At 34.3% G+C, this 22,853-nt stretch overlaps 1 protein-coding gene across 1 annotated transcript; it reads left to right on the forward strand.

The window, feature by feature from the left end:
• The first annotated feature begins 14,188 nt into the window (after positions 1-14,188).
• LOC147283801 (Transducin/WD40 repeat-like superfamily protein) lies at positions 14,189-19,131 on the forward strand. The gene is made up of 8 exons (XM_086244902.1): positions 14,189-14,691; positions 14,942-16,111; positions 16,222-16,312; positions 16,521-16,678; positions 16,793-16,844; positions 16,939-17,018; positions 17,123-17,216; positions 18,127-19,131. The coding sequence occupies exons 2-8, from the start codon at positions 15,128-15,130 to the stop codon at positions 18,693-18,695; spliced, it is 2,028 nt and encodes a 675-aa protein (XP_086101028.1). The 5' UTR covers positions 14,189-14,691; positions 14,942-15,127; the 3' UTR covers positions 18,696-19,131.
• The last annotated feature ends 3,722 nt before the right edge of the window (positions 19,132-22,853 follow it).

Below are 22,853 nucleotides of genomic sequence, written 5' to 3' on the forward strand. Positions count from 1 at the left end.
CTTTCAATCTTTGCATTTGCTGTATAGCTTCTTAATTTTCATGTTATCTTCTTTGACGTGCAACAAAATGATTGAATTGTTTGAAGAAAAAAAATTCTCTTAGCAGCTCAATATAATTGACAAGCAAGAAACTATCTTTGGCGTAGAACATACATCACAAGCATACATCACTATGGAGACACGCTTGTATCTTTATCTATGTATGAGACATACTTGGTGCAAATATCTCTGCAACCTTACACTTCACTAAGGAGCACAACAGTGTTGTCCTTTGAGTTTTCTCTACATTTCATGTTCTGTTCTGCCGAATGGTTTCATGTAGTACATTAAAGTCTGAAAAATTCCATGTTTTATTCATAAAAGAAATAAAGACTTGAAGTCTTAAATCTAATCCTGAACTTCAGAGTCCATCTTAAAATTCCGTACTTGAAGTTTCAGATATATGTTAATATGAACCAGAAGTTTATGTTTTGACTTTTAATGTATGCTAATATGTATCAATGTGAATCAGACATTCATGAAATTAAAGTTTTAATAGAACATGATGTTTTTATTCTTATGTTTGATTAGGATTTGTAATTCTATATTAACCAATCAAATCAGATTGGGTGCCTAAGCCGAAAGGATTGACTACATTTTAACATTATCTCGTTTATGGTTTTGAGTAAATAAAGAGTGAGGCTATGCAGACCACCCTTAGTTGCTGAGTTGACCATCTTAATATATTTTTTTCAACTTTTTTTCTATTTTACCCTTTATTGCAAAAGTATGATGAAATCACCTAGATCCATTCGGTGGTCATCTACCGAAACATTCACCAATGTTCGGCAGATAAGTGTCGAATAAATACAAATATTTCGACAGATAACTATCGAATGCCTTTTTCATTTTCATTCGGTGGTTATCCACTGAATAATTCACCAATGTTCAGTAGATAACTGTCGAATAATCATAAATATTTCGGTAGATAACCGTCGAATGACCTTACGAACAAAATTGAAATTTTTTGTTTTAAAGGTAAAGTTGGAATTTTGAAATAGGGTGGTCAACTCAGCAATTTAGAGTGGTCGGAATAAAACTGGCCTCATGGTCGGTCTTTTTCCAATAAAATGCATCGCAAAAAACATTTTCTAACAGCTAGATTTGTAGTCAAACAATGTATATGTTGTTGCCTCATGCCATATCCATTAGGATGGAACAAATTGCATATGTTCGCTTTGAAATGACTGTGTATATTGTTCACTTTAGTGAACAAGTTTGAATTGCCCAAGAACTGGGGAGATTTTTCTGTGTGACCAATATACCGTCACGTGGTATAATCAATCTAACGTGTCATAATATGGGTGGATGTTATTAATATTATATCATAGGAGAGATAAATATACCGTCCAACAATATCCTTACATTAAATTAGTTGTATCGGTTACACATTAAAAATTCTCTAAGAACTGCATGCATGAAATTAATACTAAGCAACATCCCCTACAAGAAGTACTTTTGAGTCATCCACCGCAGTCCTCGTAGCTAGTAGAAGAGCTGGCGTATGGTGTACCTAAAAAACAAATTGCCTTTGGTGTTATAATATATCTTCCAAAACAACAAACTTAAAAAACAGTTCTTGTGGCAATAATAGCATGAGTGAAATATGAAAAAACGCGTGCCACGCCACGCCAAGCCAATTAAAATTAAATTATAAGTCCAATGTGAATATGCACACATTTGAAGATAGCATGTATCTTAAGTAGGGACACTATTATATATATCCAAACCACTACCCTACACGTCCATTTCTTCCATACATTAATTTCTGCAGCTGATATGTCACATGATATGGTTTTTTATCGACTATGCATATGATATCTTTAGCCAAAAAAAACTATGCATATGATATGCTGAAGTTCAAAAAGTGACCATTTTGTTTTCTCTTTTCAGCTTAATTAAGTGTTATCAAAGAATTAAATTTTAAATTTCGTGTTCAAAAATATGGAAATTTCGAACGAATTTTTTATTTTGTTGAAAATTTAAACTAAACCAATTGAAATTTTTAACAAAATTTTAATAATTTTGTTTCAATAATATTTCAAAATCTCAAAAAAATAGAAATTTTGGAAAAAAAATTTGAAATTTAATTCCATGAGTGTAATAGACTAAATGAAGAGTGCTAATAGCATGTTTGCTTCTATTATTTTTGTTTTATTTTACTTTATTTGACATGTAGTTTTCTTCTTTTTCTTTTCTTTTTTTAATACTTATTTACTTTCTATATATGCTACAATTTTTTTTTTTTTAATCATCTTTCGATGTAACTTGCTGGTGATTGAGATGACACCATATCAACTTTGATTCCATGAGATGACAAGTTATAAGACCCAAAACGTCTAGATCCCATAACCCATAACACATATGGGGTACAATGGTACCTCTTGTAAGGTCTTAATCCCCCAAAACTCCAAATATATGCCAGCTGAGCTTACAATGCAATTCCAAAACATAATTAAAAGGAATTTATGTCATACAATTATTTGTTCATCATAGCGTTACTATTCTACCTTTAAATGTTAACATGATTGTTGTGATTAAATCACAATTTATGATTCAATTCTTTCTCGGGAGCTTGTTATTAATGAACTGTAACGAGAAAAAAAAAAAAAAAAAAAAAAAAAAAAAAGATGAAAGTGTAAACAAGCAAAAGTAAACAATACACCAAGTTTAACGAAGTTCGGCAATTTGCTTACCTCATATGCAAGCATCTAAAAAATTTTCATTAATTTGAGAAACAATTACACATTCTAGAACTTTCTCCCTATAAATCTTAATCTCTCTCTCATACTCTTTGGCTAACCCTCTTGAAGTCAATCTTGCTCTCTTAATCTGACTCTTGAGAAACTCTCCTTGAGAAAACCTCATTTTTTTTTACCATCAAACAACAAACAATTTTATTGCAAATACAATATCAAAACCGGCTTATATATCGATCTTAATACTAGGAATGAGTTACTTTAGGCTACTATCTAACCACTCATTACACACGTACTCACTAAAACTAAAACAAGTCAGAGTGAGTCACCATAATATAATTTCTACACTAAAACTAAATTAGTGAAAGACCTTAGTGTATCGACAAAAATTTTACCCCTTCAACTAGGTTTACTTCTGTAACCCAATACTCAACAGGATGATTAATCATTAAGCATGTTTAAAAAGAGTCTGACTCCACGATAAGTTGCATGCCCTACTTGACTGCATGCTAAGAAATCCGAAACAAGAAATCCATTTTTCCCAATCAATAACATAGTTTCTCAAATTGAATCGCAATCATTTTTTATTCAATAGGAAAAACCACAACAGGCTTCTTGTCAATCTACTCCATATGTTACCTATAACCTTTCTTCCTTCTCGTTTCAAGACTACAAAATACGACATAGGCTTAGGAGAAACATAACCACATACACTACCAGAGGAACAACGACACTTAAACTAGTACAAAACTAGAGTTTATGAAGAAATACTAGACAAACCTTGTCTAAAATCAAGAAATGGCCGGAGTCTCCATACTAAGAGGACCAAATCGACCACTAGCCTGCGGCGACCTAGAATACCGAAGACCGCCACCCATGAAAATTTAAATCTTATTGTTCCTTGGAATTTCAAAAGGATAAAAGCTGGTGTTGGATGCTCCTTAATCCCTACCAAGTCAAGACTTAAAAAATTAGAAAAATAATCATAACTTAGGTAAGCAAAATATATGATCACATGCGATGATTGTGGCTGTAATCTCCCAATTACGATAATTAAATTAAGGGGATGATATTCAATCTTCATGATCTGGAGGACCGTATATGCATCTATAATTAATCATACAATAATTATAATTTGAATCCTATATAAGTAATAATTAAATGGAGCAGGACAATCTCCATTGTCCACCAAGAGACTGAATAAATGCCAGTGGAGCAACACAAAGATTTAATGAATATGAAAAGGCCTGGATGTTGAAAATAATGCATGGGCCAGTCGGCGGTATATATGGCCACCATATATAACCTTATATATGTATAGTGGCGGAACAGGGAAAACATACCTATGGGCACACCACTAGATTTTAACTTGCTTCAAAACCTTTTAATCGACACAGAAAATAGCTTTAATTTAAATAGAAATTGTTGTTTTTTTAATCAACGAGAAAGAAACTTATATAAGATTACAACAGAGAAACATAATATAGACAAAAATATAGAGTTTTATATATATGTCCTTGTAAATCAATACTTTTTTTTTTCATTATAATATGTCAAAAGTCAGGAGCACAAAATTATCTAGTATCACAACTATATGTTAGTGGACTACACAAATTTCAGTACCACAAAATAGGAGAGAGAGAGAGAGCAGAGTTTGCTGTCCATGGAGAATAAATGAAGAGTCTGAAGAGTGAAAAGTGAACTTTTTTAAAAAGGGAAGTAGACAAAAAAACGTGTGTAAATTTATGAGATTTTAAGTCATGACTGATATTTTAAGAGTCTTTTAATCAAAAAATCAAAAAATTAATAAACCATAATTTTTTTCCCAAAAATTGAGTGGGGCCCGAGTCCCCACTGGTCCTCACGTGACTCCCCACTGTAATAATATGTAGCTTATAAAGAAGATGAGATAAGCACTTAGATAGGCATCATATATAGGCAAGCTATACATGAAGGTAATCTATAGTGGTACTGTTTTGGATAATGTGCAATGCTTAGTGCTATAAGTCAAGTTCCAAAAGTGAGTGAATCGACCTTATAGAAACAAGAGGGCATGCATGTGGATGTGTCATGTGGGTGAGGTCTACATCATTTTCGAATTTCGAGTATAAAAATCATACAAATCCCAAGATTTGCTAAGTGCAAGTGAGGTCCACGCTTATCTGTTACATAACAATAAACATTGTCATCTAGCTACGATGGGCCCACATTTTTTAGCCCTAACTTGTACTGTTACAATTTTTTTTTTTTTTTGCCCACTGTACTGTTATTGTTGTTGTTTTTTTTTTTTTTTTTGCCATTGTACTGTTATTGTTTTAACTTAACCATTTACAACAAAAATGAATACAAATTCAATAGATCGATCCATTTAGGTGTGACATTTTGTTTAGCCTTGGTATAATTTAGAAAAATATCTCATTTAATATATTCAATGATAATATATAACAACTCATTCGATACGAGACAATATATATATTTAATCTATAATTCCAAATTAACAAGTTATTATGATTGGTGTCCCGTGCTTAGGTGTTATATATTAGAACTTTAGAAGTATTATATTATTAGAATATGAGAGAAGAATCAGAAAATATAAAAAGAAAAAGGGAATTTTTGTTAAAGAATTCTTTAAATAACTTTATTTAAAGGATATATTTCAAAATTTACTGTGTACTGTAGCTCAATAATTTGAATTATCTATAAAGCTATTTAAGAGATCTTTTTTCTGGATCGAATAAGCTCCCTCCTATCTTAGAAAATATTTGTATCAAATTATGTCTTATGAAAAAAAAAAAAAAAAAAAAAGGTACTTTTTCAATTAAAACACTGAAAAGCTAGACCAATTAACAAACTTGCAAACAGAAGGGACTTGTTAAAAGTTCACCAAACACATGATTGGGTCCTTGTCAATAAGAAAGGCACAACACCCTGTCCCTCATTCTAATTTTTATTTCATGATTTAATTTCATTCTTCTTTTCAATTGTTTTTTCTTTTTAATTTCTCGGTCAGTGGCTCCTTCTCTTTAGAATAGATGTTTATATTAAGAGAGTGTCAATTTGACCATAAATCTGATAAGCTAGTGGAAAAGTTGACTAGCAAAACTTTCCACACAAATAAGTCGAGTACAAAGTTTTATCATTTTTTGTATGCAAAAGGAATTAAAATGATCTCATTTCTTTTTTGAAGCTTATAATATGTAGAGCTGTTAATGGCCTGTGTAAAAAATCTGTTAATTTTAATTCGACGGGATTAGATATGACTATTTATTTTTGTTAAGGTAAATGAAGCAAATGGGAATATAAAATAGAGAGTGCACCTTTTGGCTTTAAATGAGAGAAAATCGAGGGAAGATAGAGCGGAGATATGCTGCGCTAACAACAAGGACCAAATCATATATAGGTGCCTCAATAAGTTCCACTTTTTATTTTCTATACATATATTGACTGGCAAAGACCAAACACCCAATAATATTAATGTAATATATTAATGTACATTTGTGTGTTTGATATATATATATATATATATATATAAATATATAGTGCGTCCTCTCTTTCTCATGTATGTGTTTGATATAAATATGTGAAGCACAGCACAATCAATCATTCATGGTGTTGATTCGATCTCTTGTTTATATCTGGTGAATGTGATAGCTCAGTTTGCACAAAAAGTTGAGCAGCGCCTAGCTACTTTGTCGGCTGATGAATAAGATCGATATGTGGTTTGAGGTCAGTTTATAATTTCAACATACTCTTGCATATGTATGCTTCAATATTAGTTTTGAATTTCTTAATTCAGTGAGTTAGTACAGTCTAAACTCTCAAGTATTCCTATTAATCATTAAGCATGCATATTGCAAATTTAAGACATTAATCTTTTTGTTTGGTACATGGGACAGTGATGGAAATTTTGTCTGCAGCCTGATGATTTCATGAATATATTGATGAAACAATATAGAGTTATATATACACAGACATGTGTATGCATGTGTTGATTAATTTGTTGGCTTCTATTATTACAGCATTCTGCCTCCAGCTCTTAATGTATACATGCATGCATATATATCAGCATATACATAGCCCACATATTCTCAGTAGTAAGAATACTAGCTCATCCATCCAATATGAGTCGACTGCCCGACTTCTCTCTCTCTCTCTCTCTTGCCACATGTTTCTCTGCTGAGAAAAGGAGGGATCGAAAAGAAAAATAGAAGCTTTCAGAAACGAAAGAATTTAATTAAGCACCAAATGTACATAGCTAGTTATGTTAATTAGTTAGAAGAAAAAAGCTTGTGTGAGACTTGTTGAGCATTCGTCTCATATTGGATGGACTAACACTTTAATAAGACCATGAATACTCACCAAGTCACCCCATCTAATAACTTAAGTTTTTAGAAAGAATATTCAATAAGAATGCATGTCTTACCACATAGTAGTGTTAATTAAGTAGCAAAAAAAAAAAAAAAAAGTAGCAGAACAGTCTAAGGAAAGAATAACCATGTGTTTAAGAAGTAAAAATTATCATCAGTTTGGACACATTATTGTTTAACTGAATTACCATTTTAGCACTTAGCATTGTCATGTAACAAGAAGAACTCACAAATTTCTAACATTGGATATATAAGGCAAAGGATTTCGTCAAAAAATTTCGAAATATTGATTGAAGCAATTTAGAATAACCAGAACATAGGAATTGGGAATTTTTATTGCTTTCCAAGTTTCCTGGCACTAAGCTTATGATCATGGCAATTACTATATTAAACTAGCTAGAAACAAATAAGACAACATAGGGCTGGGTCGGCCAATTGCTCAAATCGTTCCGCAACTGAAAACCGGCCGCAACAACTGCTCCGTCAATGGACCGTTCCGACGGTATCAGTATGCCTATTGAACCGAAGGTGGTGGTGGCGGCAGCAGTCTGTGGATGTTGAACCCGTCGGTGTAACCAAACAGACCGACACTTCTGCTTCTCCTCCTCTGGTTTCTCCTTTTCTTTTTCTTCTTTTCTTCTTTTTATTCTTTTCTTCTTCTTCTTCTTCTTTTGATCTTCTCCTCGTGAGCATCCCGAAGCTCCGGGGGTGGGTGCGAGTGTGCGACGATGGCGCTTGGGAGCTGCGCACAGTGGTATCTCCCGAGCGAAGCTCCGGGGTTGAGTGGTCGAACCAGCACCTTGTAGAGAGAGAAAGGGTGACTGGTCGGAGTTGTAGTGGGCATTGGAGTTGGAGTTGTAGCAGCTAGGTGACTGGTCGGAGTTGTAGAGAGAGAGAGGGTGAAGTCTCAACCATCGAAACTGATCACACCGACTCGAAAATACCTCATCCGAAGCCATCGGTAACTGACCTTGTCGGTAGCGGCTGCAGTTGCCAAGTTTGCCATTCTGTGGGGTCCAGTTCGGTGGTCGGTCATGGAGTGGCGGTTTGGTTATCGATATCGACCCAGCCCTAAGACAACATTACATGCAATAGAATTGCATATATATATATATATATAGGCTTATTTACTAGTTTGTCCCCTGAAAGTAACTTCAATTCTCACTTCACCCCCTAAGGTTTATTTTGCATCACATTACCCTCTAAAACTAATTCTCGTGTATCACTTTGTCCACTTTTTATTTTTACAAACTTTGAAAATTAATTAAAAATAGTTCCGGACTCAAAAAAATATACGAAAAAATTCCTACGTACTCGTCTTGAGTAGTTCTTATTTAGTATGGGGTCAAATTACCAATTTGCCCTATGAGAGTTTCCAGAAAATTTGGGAAGTCCAAATTTATTTCTACAAAATTAAAATAAATTTCCCTCTATAAAATTCTAGAATTTCAGTAAAGTATCAGATGAATTCTCAAAAATATTTTAGAAATTACCAAAAATCTGATTTAGAGAATTCTTCAGAGACTTTATGGAAATTCTAGAAATTTTTCTAGAATTTATTTTATAGAGAAAAATTTATTTTCCTTTAAGACTGAGAGGTCTTTTGGGTACGTAGCAAGTGTTCACAAGAAAAGTAGTGTTATTGTTTAGAAGACCAACGGTAGAAATCCTGTAGTTATTGGAGTTCGGGAGATTATCATATGAATTTCTAAAAAGTCTAGAGTATTTTAATTTTTTGGAAATACTTGGATGAAAAATTGGTAATTTGACCCCATAATAAATTAGTACTAGTCAAGACGAGCCCTTACGAATTTTTCGTGTATTTTTCTCAGTCTTGAGCTATTTTAAATTAATTTTCTAAGTTTGTAAAAATAGAAAGTGCGCAAAATAATACACGAGAATTAGTTTCAGAAGGTAATGTGATACAAAATAAATCTTAAAGGGTGAAGTGAGAATTGAAGTTACTTTTAGAGGGTGAAATAGTAAATAAGCCTATATATATGTGTGTGTGTGTGTGTGTGTGTGTGTATGGTTGTAGTCGTAGCTCCCATTTTTATGTTTAATTTATTCCCTTATCTACTTCTGCTAGCTTATATATATTAGAGTGCCTTAATTTCAAGGTAACAAGCTAAAAACTTAACGAAAACCACTTTAGCACACAAATTTAACTTGCAGGAATCTTCTAGAAGGCCCATAAAAAATTTAAACTAACACAAGTCCAATCCACTCAAAATAAAAATTAAAACTAACACAAGTTCAAAATTAAAAACTGAAACAAACACAAGCTCAATCCACTCAAAACAGCTTCAGCAAGCGCCAAATTGAAATTACAAACTGAAACTGCGTAAAAAAACTGAAAATGCAACTGCACACATATTTTTACTATACTTTGAACAAATATAAGTTTTATATACCAAATAAACTAAGAGAATTTGAGAGAAGAGAATTCAAAACGAAGAAAACGAACTGAAACTATACTAAATAAACTAAGTGAGCTAGAGATTACAAATGTTATCTTATTATTACATTTTAACAATAAGTGTGCTATAAGTTAAGTAGGATGCTTGTCTTACGCTAATTTATTATATATATATATATTATAAATTTGTGCGCATAATTATAGCAACAATATATGAATTTTACCACTTTATTTTTAGATTATTTGGTCTACTAATTTTTGGTCTGTTTTTCACTTAAATCTATGTTATCAATTCTAACCGTTAAATATTCTATTTATTTTGAAGATAAATGAAAAATTTACTAATTTAAACATTAATTACAACCCACACATAAACCCAACACAACCACCCAACCCATTAGTCACTTTCTTTTCGGACAATTATTATTTTGACTCTTTTTTTTTTTTTTTTTAAGTTGGGAAAAAGGGGATTGAACTTGGGTATATTATGAGTAATTCTACAAACCTTTTGAGTGGGCTACCTAACAATTATAATTATTATTTTGACTTTAAAATTTAGAATAACAGTACATCTTGAAAGCTAAATTTTTTTTTTTAAAAGAAATTTTCTTTTCAAATTTTCAGAAATGAAAAAAAATGTTAAATAACGGAGTTTACTATTACAACTTTACAAGCTCTTACAAAGATTATGTTAGACAAACAAATCTTCTGGAGAAATTGTATGCTAGGACCCACACCCGTACTAATAAAAGAAACTCACATCATTTCAAATAAACGGTTGAGAATGCGAGATAGTGGCCACGGCCATGACATGACACTCATTCGCATATAGCTAGGATGGTGACCGTAAGTTTTGGAAGCTTCCAAAATTTATTAAAAAGATTATATATGTATTCCACATTTTAACATTCAAATTACTTGAAAAACGTTGTATATTATGGCATATTAATAAAGAACTTTAATATTTTTCTGGTTGGATATGTGTTAAAAACTAATTGTGATCAACAGCGGCGGAACTTGCGGAAGCCCAATTAAACATTGCTGTTCAAAACAGTTTTAGGAGGTTGTATTTAATTAAACTTTTAATGGATTTTAAAGAAGTTATAGACTCTTCAGATTTTATGAATTTTATGCATTCTTATGGAATTCTATGGAATCTATCAAAATTTGAAAGGGAAATGTTGGAATTCTGATGACATTTGTTTTATGTTTGAAATCCATAAAAATCTACTATTTAATAAAATTCTTTAAAATTCATGAGAGATTGAATACACTTAGATTTTAATAAAATCTTTAAAATTATGAATTGAATACACTTAGATTTCAATAGAATATTTAAAATTATGAATTGAATACACTTAGATTTCTATGTACTTTTAAATTCCTTTAAAATTCATTGGAATCTCAATTGAATACATAGACATTTTTTATTTTTTCAAAAAAGATATATACTTTGGGGTCAATTCTAGTTTAGAACACACGTTTGAGTTTATATTAGTATATGACACATATTTAAGATTTGTATTATTGTGGGACAATTCATTAACTTCGTTAAGAAAATTCCGTTAAAAATAGATCATGTGCCACACACATGACCAATTTTTATGGCGCAAATTTGATAATTCATCAATATATTTAAAAAAAAAAAACCAGCACCCCTTCCCCACCAAGCTCTGCCCCACCCAACCCAACCCAACCCAACCCAACCCAACCCAACCCAGCCTTCACCTCCACCCACTCATTCCACCACTTCCCCTTTCCCCACCCAATTCGTCCCACCACCTCCTCATCACCCACCCTAGCCCCGTCGCACCCCCTATCCTTGGCCCCGTCGCACCAACCCCGGCCCGTCGCAACCCCCTCCCATCCAACCCCGGCCCGTCGCAACCCCCTCCCATCCAACCCCAACCCTAATCCTAGCGTGTACAAAGAAGAGAGAGATGTCGGACTTCATATCCAAATCCAAGTCGAACTCCCCCATTTCAAGCCCCAATTCCCACAACCCAAAACTTTGTTTTTGTTCTGAAACAAAACTCGAACCATAAACCCACCAACCATAGAACCCGTAATAGAAAAAGGGAGAGAGAGAGAGAGAGAGAGAGATGGAGAGAGAGAGGGGAGGGTGAGCCGTTGCTGAAGGTAGGTTGGGGCTAGGTGGTGAGGGGGCTACGACATCGATCTCCTCTCTCTTTCTTTTTCTTATTTTATTTTATTTTTTAGTTTTAACCTTTTTAAATATTTTTTTGTTTTAATTCTTTTTTTTTGTTTTCAATTTAATCTTTTCTAAATATTTTAAATTTTAATATTTTTTGTTTTGAGAATTACTATTTTTCAGTTTTATTGTTATTTAATTTTAATTTTAAACTTGTTTAGTGTTAATCTTTTGTAATTCTAAAGAAATTAGTTTTAAATATTTTGATTTATTTTTAGTATTAATATTAATATTTTTTGAGTTTTTATATTTATTAAGTTAGAAATTGAATTAAAATTTTATTTAATATGAAATAACCAAATTATCCTTCATATGGACGGAAAATGTAACAGAGTTGACGGATTGTCTCACAATAATACATATCCTAAATATGTATCTTACATTAACATAAACCCAAATGCGTGTTCTAAACTAGGTTTAACCCCAAAGTGTGTGACATTTTTTAAAATTGGCTTATTCACACCATTGCTCTCTGTAAGATACACTTTTTTTTACTTTGCCCTCTAAAACTTAAATTCTCTCAGTTTGCCACCTAACTTCACATAGTTGTCGCAAAAGACCCTATGTCGTCCACTTTGTTAATTTTTCCGTTAAAAAAGTTGACGTGACACCTATAGGGCATGAGTGAGACCCTTTTCTAGTTATGTAAGATTCATGTGAAATTTAGGTGGCAATTTGAGAATATTTAAGTTTCAGGGGACAAAGTAAGAAAAAATGTATCTTATAGGGGACAATAGTGTGAATAAGGCTTTAAAATTTTTCTCATTATAATATTATTAATATATGGCATCAGTTCCCTTCTTAAGAGGATTTACTTTTAAGGAAAAAGAATCATACTGCTAGGTTACCACACAAAGTGATCCAATAATTCAGTGCAAACTTTTAGTCTTTGAGGAAGTGATGTCTTCTTCATTTTCTGTAAAAAGAAAAGGGAAAATTTGAGCTAGTAATTGTGAATATGAGAAGGCTAGGGGATGAGTGAAACATGATGCTGAAAATGGCATATATAGGATGCAAAGCAACAGCTTTTGTGAGAGCGTCTATCTCAGACCTCAAAATGATGGGTTATTTTCTAATGACAGGTTTCACGTGAGTTTCTTCTTTTGGTTCTCCAATCGATTCATATTCTCAAAAATTCGCCATAAAAAGACAATCCCATTTACAAATGACAGATAGATAGAGAAAATTGGGATTGGGTACTGGAGAATCTGAGGGAAACTGAAAGCTTTAGTTGATAGAAATGGAAACACAGAAAGGGCCTTTCAAATTCAGTTTGTATAACAAGTGAAGCTGAGATAGTGAAATGTAAAATGCATGTCAGTCTTGTGTGTATGTGTGTGAGTCCAAAAACTCAGAACCCAAAAATGAAAAGCTTTTTGCTCTCTTTCTATTTCGTTCTTTTGGATCATTCACAAACAGCACCCAAAATGGCTGGAAATCTGTTTTCTATAACCACAAAAAACAAAAAGGAAATCAAACCCAGATCCAGAAGCCAGAACCAGCTTCCTCCTGCTACCTAGGCCTAGCTAGCTATTCATTAATTAGCATCATTTTAATGAAACAATACATAACACAACACACATGTAGACACCCTGCAACACAAACCCAAAGCCCAAGAAATTGGTCTCAATCTCAGAGCAGAAACTGATGAGTTGTTTGCTGTTGCTCTTCTTGTAATATGGAAACCCAAGGTCTGGTGGGTGGTAGACACCTGTCAGTAATAGGCCCTCTCAGTGTTGCTGTGAGTAATTGCTTTCTCTCTAGGGGAGGAGGGTATTGGCCATTGAGCTACCTCTCTGCTCTTTGCTTTAAGCCTTTATTCAGTAGTTGTAGTGTTGTAGACTGTAGAGTGTGGCTACTTGTTCAAGTCTAGTAGTACTAGTTGCTCTTTCTCACTCTCACAACTCACAACTCACAACTCACAACTCACAACTCACAACCCACACCCTTCCTTCTTTAATTGTTTGTAATTTGCCATTAATGCTTTCAGTAAATCTCGAATTAATATAAAGCAAAAGTTACAGACAAACCCAAGTCCCAACTGTACTGTTTCAATTTCATTATTACACTCTTACACTTCTGTGACAAACCCAACTAATTATTACAGGTTTTGGTTGCTCTTCCTTTTTATTTCTCTCTCAAATTTGATTCTCTCATTTCCCTTCTTTGTTTGTCAATTGGGTTTTGAATTAAATTATCAAATTTCAAAAAATCTCCTTAACTGGGTATTTTAGATTGGCTAATTTCATGATATGGGTTTGTAAAATGTGAGTACAATATGTTCAATATTTCTATTTTCTTCATCTGGGTCTTCTCAAATTTAAGTGCACACTGAATGTTCTGCATTAACTCTCTATAATGATATACAATTTACAGTTAAATTTGCAAATTTCTCCATTTGGGTTTTCCTGAATTTTAAAGATTTACAACCAACAACATTCTTAATTCTTAATTGTGTCTCTAGCACTAACAAATTTGTTTTACCATTAATTGCTGTTACAGAGAGAACAACAAAAAAGATAGCACAAAGTAGAGTGGTTAATTGCAGCAGCAGAACTGCAGAAGCACAACACTAGGTACTTGTTTCCCGGGCCACGCCGCTCGTGTGTTGTCGTTCGTACGCTTCAAAATCAAATACTTCTTCTCCACCTCAGATCTCGAGGCCTTTCGACTTGGCATGTATTACAGCCCAGCTTTGGTCTAATTTCGGTGCAGACTCTCTCACCTTTCCTTCCTCCGCCATTTTCTCTTATTAGCCAAAGTGTGCCAACTCCTCACTGGCTATTGGGTTCAAATGTACAAAACAAAGCACTTGGAAGAGTTTTGGGTTTGTTTTATATGCGCTCAAAGGTGTTCAAAGGTGTGAAGCTGACCTTTGAGGTGTTGCATTGCCCACAATAATAGGAGGGTCGGTGATATTGTACAATATTGCTCTTGCTTTGCATTCAAACCGAGGTAGTGTCTTTGAACCTTGAGGCTTTGGTCTCTGTTTTCTGTATTTGATTATTTTACCATTTCCGGGTTTTTGGTATGATATTGTTAGTTCTTTCTTTTATTAATTTAGTATTCGGGCATTATATTATATGTATTAGTGTTTTAGAAACATGCCAAAAACGGTTGGCTTTGGTGGTTCATATTAGTGTTTGGGAATTGGTAGTTGGTTCCTCGTACTTACCCATGCTTGGCTTGTGTATTTAATATTCAGTTGAATTACTGGCTGTGGATGGCCCATGGTCTTGCAATTTGCATAGTTAAGGAGCAAAACTCGGTCCGTGAATTGGGGGCTTTGGTGGGTATTAAAGGGGTTCCAAGTACTTAACTTCTTTGATTGCCTGGAGGGAGTGTTAGGATAGTGGTTTTTGATGTGGAATACTGGTCTTAAGCACGAGACATGCTGAGCTCTGATGAAGCAGAAAATGATGAGTTCTTCGAGTCGGAGGACTGCTTGTCATCTGAAGAGTCAATTGTAGCAAAAGAAGAGCTGGGGTGTAGCAAGTTGGAGTACGAAATTTGGATGAATGAGCCACTAAGTATTAAGGAAAGACGAGAGAGTTTTCTAGGAGAGATGGGTTTAGCTGAATTTGCTTCTACCAAGTTTCGTTCTGTGGAGACAGAAATGGACTTTGGTGCCTCGTCAAAGATGATGGAATTGGAAAGACTCTTGGAATGCAGTGGAGCTGCCTCAAGCTCTTGCATGTCATCTTCGTGTCATATTGAGCAAAATTTGGGTTGTTGTAAAAGGGAAGGGGATAATGAAGCAAATTTTATGTGTAATGATTTGGATAGAAACATACAACTACAAGACACGTCAAATTTATCTTTCATTCAGGAGGCTGTTCAGATTTCACCTTCTGCTAAAGATTGTTCTCAGAGACAAGCCGAGGCTCCTGTAGAAGAATCACAGGAGGATAGAAAGAAGATGAAAAGTTGGTGGAAACAATTTATCAACAAGAGGAAGAGAAGAGGAGGTAAAGTTGTGTCCCAGGTATCGAAACCAGATACTGGAACACCTAAACACAACAGAATGAAGGTCCAACAGAATAGTAAGAGGTCCATGGAGTTCACTGCATTATGCTCTGGGCAAGAAATTCACGCACACAATGGGTTTATTTGGACAATGAAGTTTAGTCCTGATGGCCAATATCTTGCAACTGGTGGTGAAGATGGGGTTGTACGCATTTGGCGTGTTACATCAGCAGATGCCTCTTGTAATTACTTAACAGCTGATGGCAACTTTGACAGCAAACTTAAGAAAATTAAGTCCGGTTATCAAGTTATCTTTCCTGATAAGGGTTTTCGAATTGAAGAGTCACCACTGCAAGAGTTCCATGGCCATTCTAGTGATGTGTTAGACCTGGCTTGGTCAAATTCAAATGTGAGTATGCTGAAACTTTACCTGTTTGGTTGACTAATATATTTATCATATTTACAATTCTTTAGTTTAGTTTCTGATTGATGTCAATCTATACATATGTTCGGCTGCAGGGTCTTCTTTCTTCTTCCATGGATAAAACTGTTCGTATGTGGGAAGTTGGTTGCAGTCAGTGCCTAAATGTTTTTCATCACAGTGACTATGGTAAAGACTCTAATCACAATTCACAATATATGTATATTTCCTTCTTCTGTATTTCATAATAACAGTGCAGTTTTCATTCCCCCCCCCCTCTTATATGTCCCCATATTTTGAATGTGTTTCTCCCAAATTCTTATGTGATTTCATATTCACAAATATAATTTTTATGATCATATTGAAATATAATTGTGCCACTTTTAAATGGAATCAGTGACATGCATTCAGTTCAATCCTCTCAATGACAATTACTTCATGAGTGGATCCATCGATGGAAAAGTTCGAGTTTGGGGACTTTCTGAGAAGCGAGTTGTTGATTGGGATGATGTGCGAGATGTTATAACTGCTATATGTTATCAACCAAATGGGAAGGTATGATTCTTAGTAGTTAAGCCATGATTTTATGTTACACTGCTACTAAGATTATAAATTTAGAAGTTCTCCCCTTCATGATGTTAAACATTTGGATTTCTTTTGTGCAAGCAGGGTTTCGTAGTTGGTTCCATTACAGGCACTTGCCGCTTCTATGAAGCATCAGGTACATAAATGTTGAACATTATCTTAGTGTTGGATTTGAAGTGATTCATATTTCTCCCCTTTGGAGTTCTTAAACTGATTTTGTGGTTTAACAGGGGAATCTATTCAGCTGGTTGCTCAGATGCATATTCGTGGTAGAAAAAGAACTGCTGGCAACAAAATCACTGGCATCCAGGTATTGCATCCGGAGGTCTTTCTATTTGAAATGTTACTCTCTCTCTCTCTCTCTCTGTTGTGTTTCTAAATGATTTATTAACATCAGAATTCATTTTCTCTCAGTTTTCCCAGGAAAATTCTCAAATAGTTATGATATCATCAGAAGACTCGAAACTGCGTATATTTGATGGTGTAGATCTTATTAAGAAATACAGAGGTAAATAACCTTATGATCATGAGAGACTATTTTTGTTGATTGATTTGTCATTCCAATTGAATATATTTACTATTTTTTTTCTTATCTTTTGTTTAACCAAGGCCTTTCCCGATTTATTGATTTATTTTGAATGGAATATGATATTTGGTAATATGTGGCTGACAACCCTCAGTTTAGGTGGCATGAACCGGGTGATATGGTCTGAGTAGTCAGATACTCAGATGTTTGTGCTATATTGAACATTGCATCTCTCATTAAGTGTCTGTTCAATTTAAATCCTAATTGCACTTCTGATTCATAATAATAATGTATTAGACTGTTTTGTCATCTAACTTCTGAAAACAGTACAATTAGATCCGTGCTACAACTAAATAAGTTTATACTTATTTTGCTAATCACTTAGAATGACCTCAAATATCATACTTCCTACCAATTTTTTGGGCTTCAGAAGCAATACCTACTACAGATTTAGGTACCAACTACCTTTTGTGGTGACCTGTTTTGGGGTATGTAGTGTGAAGACAGTTACCACATTATCTTTATGTGTGTGGATGATTACCCATTTTCTGCAGCCTATGATGAAACATGCATCTAACTCATACATTGAATTTGGATTCTTTGACTTCTCACAAATTTTTTGGGGTTATAATTTTCCTTTCTATCAGCCTTTACAGCTGTAATCTTACCTTGGATATTGTTAGCATGTATCTGTGTGCAGAGATTTCTTTTCCGTCATCAGTGACTCATATTTTTGGCAGCATGACTATAATATATATGCCTTTTATAGATACAGTGAATCTGAAGTCACTTGAATTAATCAATATTTGTTTTAGTTTATACCTTAGTTGGATTTGTTTGCAATTAATAAAAGCATTGATTCTGAATTAGTTGATTTTACGGAATGTAACAGGTCTTCCAAGGTCAGGAAGTCAGATGTCGGCTTCTTTTACATGGAGTGAGAAACATATAATCTCAGTTGGAGAGGACTCGCGTGTATACTTATGGGACTATGATTGCTTGAGTGTCCCATCATCTAAGCATACAAAATCTGTTCGATCCTGTGAGCATTTCCTTTGTGAAGGAGTGTCTGTTGCAATACCGTGGTCAGGCATGGGAACAGAACAAAGGAGCTTCGACACTGCTGCTAGTCCGCGATATTGCTCACAAACACAAGACCCCAACCTAGAGGCAGCTCCAAGGATCAGAGATTCAAAACGTTTTTCTCTTGGTAATTGGTTTTTCTTGGATGGTCCATGCAGGGGCACTGCAACTTGGCCCGAACTTCCTCTATGGGATTTACCGGTTACAGGAGATGAAAATGAGCAGGAGCAACATCAAGACCGTTACCAGCATCACCACCACAATAAAGTCCCCAACCACACAGCTAAATCAGAAACATGGGGGCTTGTCATTGTAACTGCTGGATGGGATGGAACAATCCGTACATTCCATAACTACGGATTGCCCGTCAGATTCTAGCTAGGAGTTCATTTGGATCACCCTGCACAGCCTCATCATAATTGCATACAAGTATATGTTATAAGATCGCTTGATGCCCTTCAATTAAGTTGGCAAGCAGAATTAGCAGCAGAGAATCAAAAGCTATAAAGTTTCAAAGGATGTAGATGTGTCCATCTCACGCTTTGCGTCCTGCTGTTCTTATTAGGATAAGATATCAGTAGAACAGAAGTCTTCTGAAGTGCTTCATTAGTCTGTACATTTTCACTTGTGTTCATGTCATCTCATCGAGCTTGTGTGGTGCTGGCCATGAGGGTAGCTAGGCCATGCAATTTTCAATTTTACATTTTTTTGTGAATAATTAACTTAGTCGACCACATAGGTAAGAATACAATTACATTATTTAGCAAGAGAAACGAGCAATACAATTACATTATTGGTTCACAATCCCACCTGTATGCCTTGCAGACTGCACTCTTCCAAAATCTTATGCTCTATTGATTGATGTAGGGAGCGGGAATTCTGTTACTCTTCCTTCAGAGGTTAAGTTTTTAGGTGCCTTCTGTGAAATCTAGTCCATCCAAACAATCCAATAATTGCACTAAAAACCCCATTTTAAATGTGACAATTACATTTATGGGCCTGTGTCGCATCATCCAAACTTTTGTTACTGCTTTGATATTTTGTGACAATTGTATAGAAAACTCCTAACTGCTGTAAATATTACATAATTAATTGTTCCACTCTTATTCTTTCGTCCACTGTAAAGTCAGAGGCACTTTCTTTTTAGACTGGGTTTCGTTCGCTACACTAGACTGTGTTAGCCTGGACTGGAATAAGATGAAATAAGTGAAGTCCTACATTTGGTACTGTGTTGAATTAAGAAGGTAGATAATCCAAATAACATTATCCTATGTTTGATACATGATTGGACTCATAATTATTAAATTAAAATATTTAAATAAATTAATTATCAAATCTCTTTAATAAAGTTTCAAGGCTTAAATTATCAATTTACCATAGTTTCAAAATCTAAAATAATTAATTATTTTATTAATTTATGTTTTGAACAATTCAATAATCACAAGAAATATCACATATGCCAATCAATTTAATAATCCTTTTTGATGAATAAGAATTAGGGTCCATTAACATACAGGTATTAGCACCTAAATTTATTAACCAAAACCACCCAAAGCCCCTTTCTTTCTTTGCGGGCCAACTATCACAATTCTATTATTCCTTTGCGGACACCACATCCACTGGATCCCCGCGCTACAGTAAAGCTCATCTGCCAGCACATTGTTTTGACGAAAATAGGGATAACAAAAATTAAAAATACCTGCCGTGTCCTCACCAGCTGCAACATGCCAAAACACTAATAAACTGAAACTGCAAGTCAGCAACTCCAATAAACTGCAGTTTCAACTCTAATAAATTGCAGTTTCTGCAGTTTCAGTTCACTTACAGTTCCAGAAACTGCAGTTTCAGTTCACTTGCAGTTTCAGAAACTGCAGAAAGTTCACTTGTAATTCCAGAAACTGCAGTTCAGTTCACTGTAAACTGCATAAACTACAGTTTTTTATGCAGTTTCAGTTCACTTGCAGTTTCAGAAACTGCAGAAAGTTCACTTGTAATTCCAGAAACTGCAGTTTCAGTTCACTGTAAACTGCATAAACTACAGTTTTTTATGCAGTTTCAGTTCACTTGCAGTTTCAGAAACTGCAGAAAACTGCAGTTCTAGAAACTGCAGAAAAATGCAAAAAACTGCAGTTTGACTTAAAATGGCATAAATGCATAAAGAGAGAAGATGAACGTGAAGAGAGAAGAAAGAGAAAGACAAAAAGGAAATAAAATGGCAATTGACCAGATTTCAAGATAAGCCAGCTAGCTGCAACTTACCTTGTTATTAAAAAAAACTAATTGGTGCACTAGAGAGTAAAAACAATAAGTAAAAAGTACCTTAGAGTAATTAATTCTAAGAATTATTGCTGGACAATGGTCTTGTGTTTTCTTTGCTATGCAGTCCCACTTAAAATAGCATACAAAACATAGGATATGTGTCCTAATTAAGACAATCTTCTCTAGCCCTGTGTAACAAATGGGCCATTGCTGTAACAATTAGGAACATATTTAAGAAATAAGAATCATTCTACTACTCTTTAGAATGCTTTTTCCCAATTAGGAACATATTTAAGAAATAAGAATCATTCTACTACTCTTTAGAATGCTTTTTCCTTACCTTTATTTTCATGGAAATTCTACATATCGCCTGTAATATGGACTGGGCAGGGCTGACCCGGCCTGGTCCTAAGAAAGGAGAGCCCAAACCTTATCCGGCCTTGAGTTTTTTTGGCCATAAAGGTTAGACGGGATGGGCTGGGCCAACCCTATCTCATTTAAGCTAGGCCGGGCCCTACCCAAAGCCCTATGACATTCGAACTTATGGGCTGGCTGTTGGGCCGGGCCCATTTGCCTTACCAAATTTGCTACCCGTTGGACCATTTTTTGCTCCTTTTGATCTAACTAAAAAGTAATTTGGGTTAAGATAGTGTTTGAACCTTGGATCTACTAGTTTCATTGTCCACCTTTTTGCCACTTAAACCAAAGACATTTCTTGTTAAAAGCAATTAATTAAATTATAATATATAAATAATTTTGACCAAAAAATAGAAACATTTATTTAAGCATTTTAAAAGCTACAACACTTACATAAATATTTATTTTTCTTTAAAAAAATTATTATTTTAAATAAATGGTTGGGCCACAAATGTAAGCCCAAGCCCTATCTTTGACATAATGGGCTGAGCTAGGCCCGCCCAAAACATTGGGCTGGGAGAGCCCATAGCCCTAAAAATAGGGTCAGGTTTGGGCTGGCCCATCGAGCCTGGACCATGTTTACAAGCCTGTCAAATAGTATATCACACTTATACTAAAATGATGATACATAAAATAAACCTTGCCCTTAATATTTATTTATGTATTTAATTCCTAAAATCTAAAACTAATTAGTTTTTAGGGCATACATCTAACAAAGCACATATCAATGCGCTCTACACTTGGTGGAATAATCATTGGTTGAATTTAAATAAAAAACTGTCGTAAATTTAAAGAATGGAAAATGCTCTTTGCCCCAACTATTTTTCCCAATTATAGAGCCAATGAGTGCCCGCCATGTGTCCAAGCAATTTGTCATTTTTCAGAAAACCGTTGCAAAACGGAAAATGAAGCTGTTTGGATACAAAAGTTCATCACTAAACTAAGAGTCTTTCCTTCCATTCAATCACAAGTGTCTCTCTAATGTGATATTAATGGAGCCGCAAATGAACCGAGGTCTCATGAGAAATCCAAACACATATATCTATTACGAAGTCAAGGGAGTTGATTGAGCATGAATTGTTGATCTATTCTTACGTGAGGATCACTTCTCTAATTATGTAGATATTTACCTCATTAAGTCCTATAATTGATTGTGTATTATTTAGGAAAGTTTTAGCATTCAATGTATAGTTGACTAGTGTCACACCCCAAAATGGGGTCTAGTACTTTGGTCATGTGGCAGCGCCACATTGGTTTTCAACTTCGACATACTCTCATTAAACCTAAATAAGAACATGCCAAGATCAAAAATCAATGTAATACATAAAATTTAAACTCCAAAATAGTGAGAATTTTTTTCATTTTTATTAACAACTAATCAGAGTAAATTGAAATTGGAAGCTTTAATTGTAAAATGGTGAGCTTTAGTTATTCACTTTACAAGATAAATCAATTTCAAGAAAATGAAGATAGACCCTTTGTTTTAAAATCAATAAACAAGACATCAAATAAGAAATTGAAATCCAAGTGAGAATGAAAACTTTAATTCAAAATCTAATTTTTGGTGTAAACGAATCAACATAAATAAGTATCAAATATTAAATAAGTAATTGAGCCATACTAATCCTTGAATCATCAATTCACTGATTTCTCAACTGAAATATAAAAGATAGAAAATAAAAAGTGATAATAACATACTCATCCATGATTGGGTCCTCTTCCTCATCACTTGAGTATACGGACGTGGGTGGTGATGGTATGCTAATCCTTGGTGAATTCTCTCTACTTTCAAACCTTCATCCCTCGCTATCTGAAACGTCTATGAAGCTAACCATTCTCTTGTCCTATAGGTTTCTTACA

This window comes from Dryas octopetala, chromosome 5, assembly GCF_963921425.1.
Source record: "Dryas octopetala chromosome 5, drDryOcto1.1, whole genome shotgun sequence".
Classification (NCBI taxonomy): domain Eukaryota; kingdom Viridiplantae; phylum Streptophyta; class Magnoliopsida; order Rosales; family Rosaceae; genus Dryas; species Dryas octopetala.

Bases quoted from the DNA above. Each gene is read 5' to 3' on its own strand.
- LOC147283801 (XM_086244902.1), top strand. From the start codon at position 15,128: ATGCTGAGCTCTGATGAAGCAGAAAATGATGAGTTCTTCGAGTCGGAG. The intron at 16,112-16,221 runs GTGAGTATGCTG...GTTCGGCTGCAG, and splicing joins TGGCTTGGTCAAATTCAAAT to GGTCTTCTTTCTTCTTCCAT. The intron at 16,679-16,792 runs GTATGATTCTTA...TTGTGCAAGCAG, and splicing joins GTTATCAACCAAATGGGAAG to GGTTTCGTAGTTGGTTCCAT.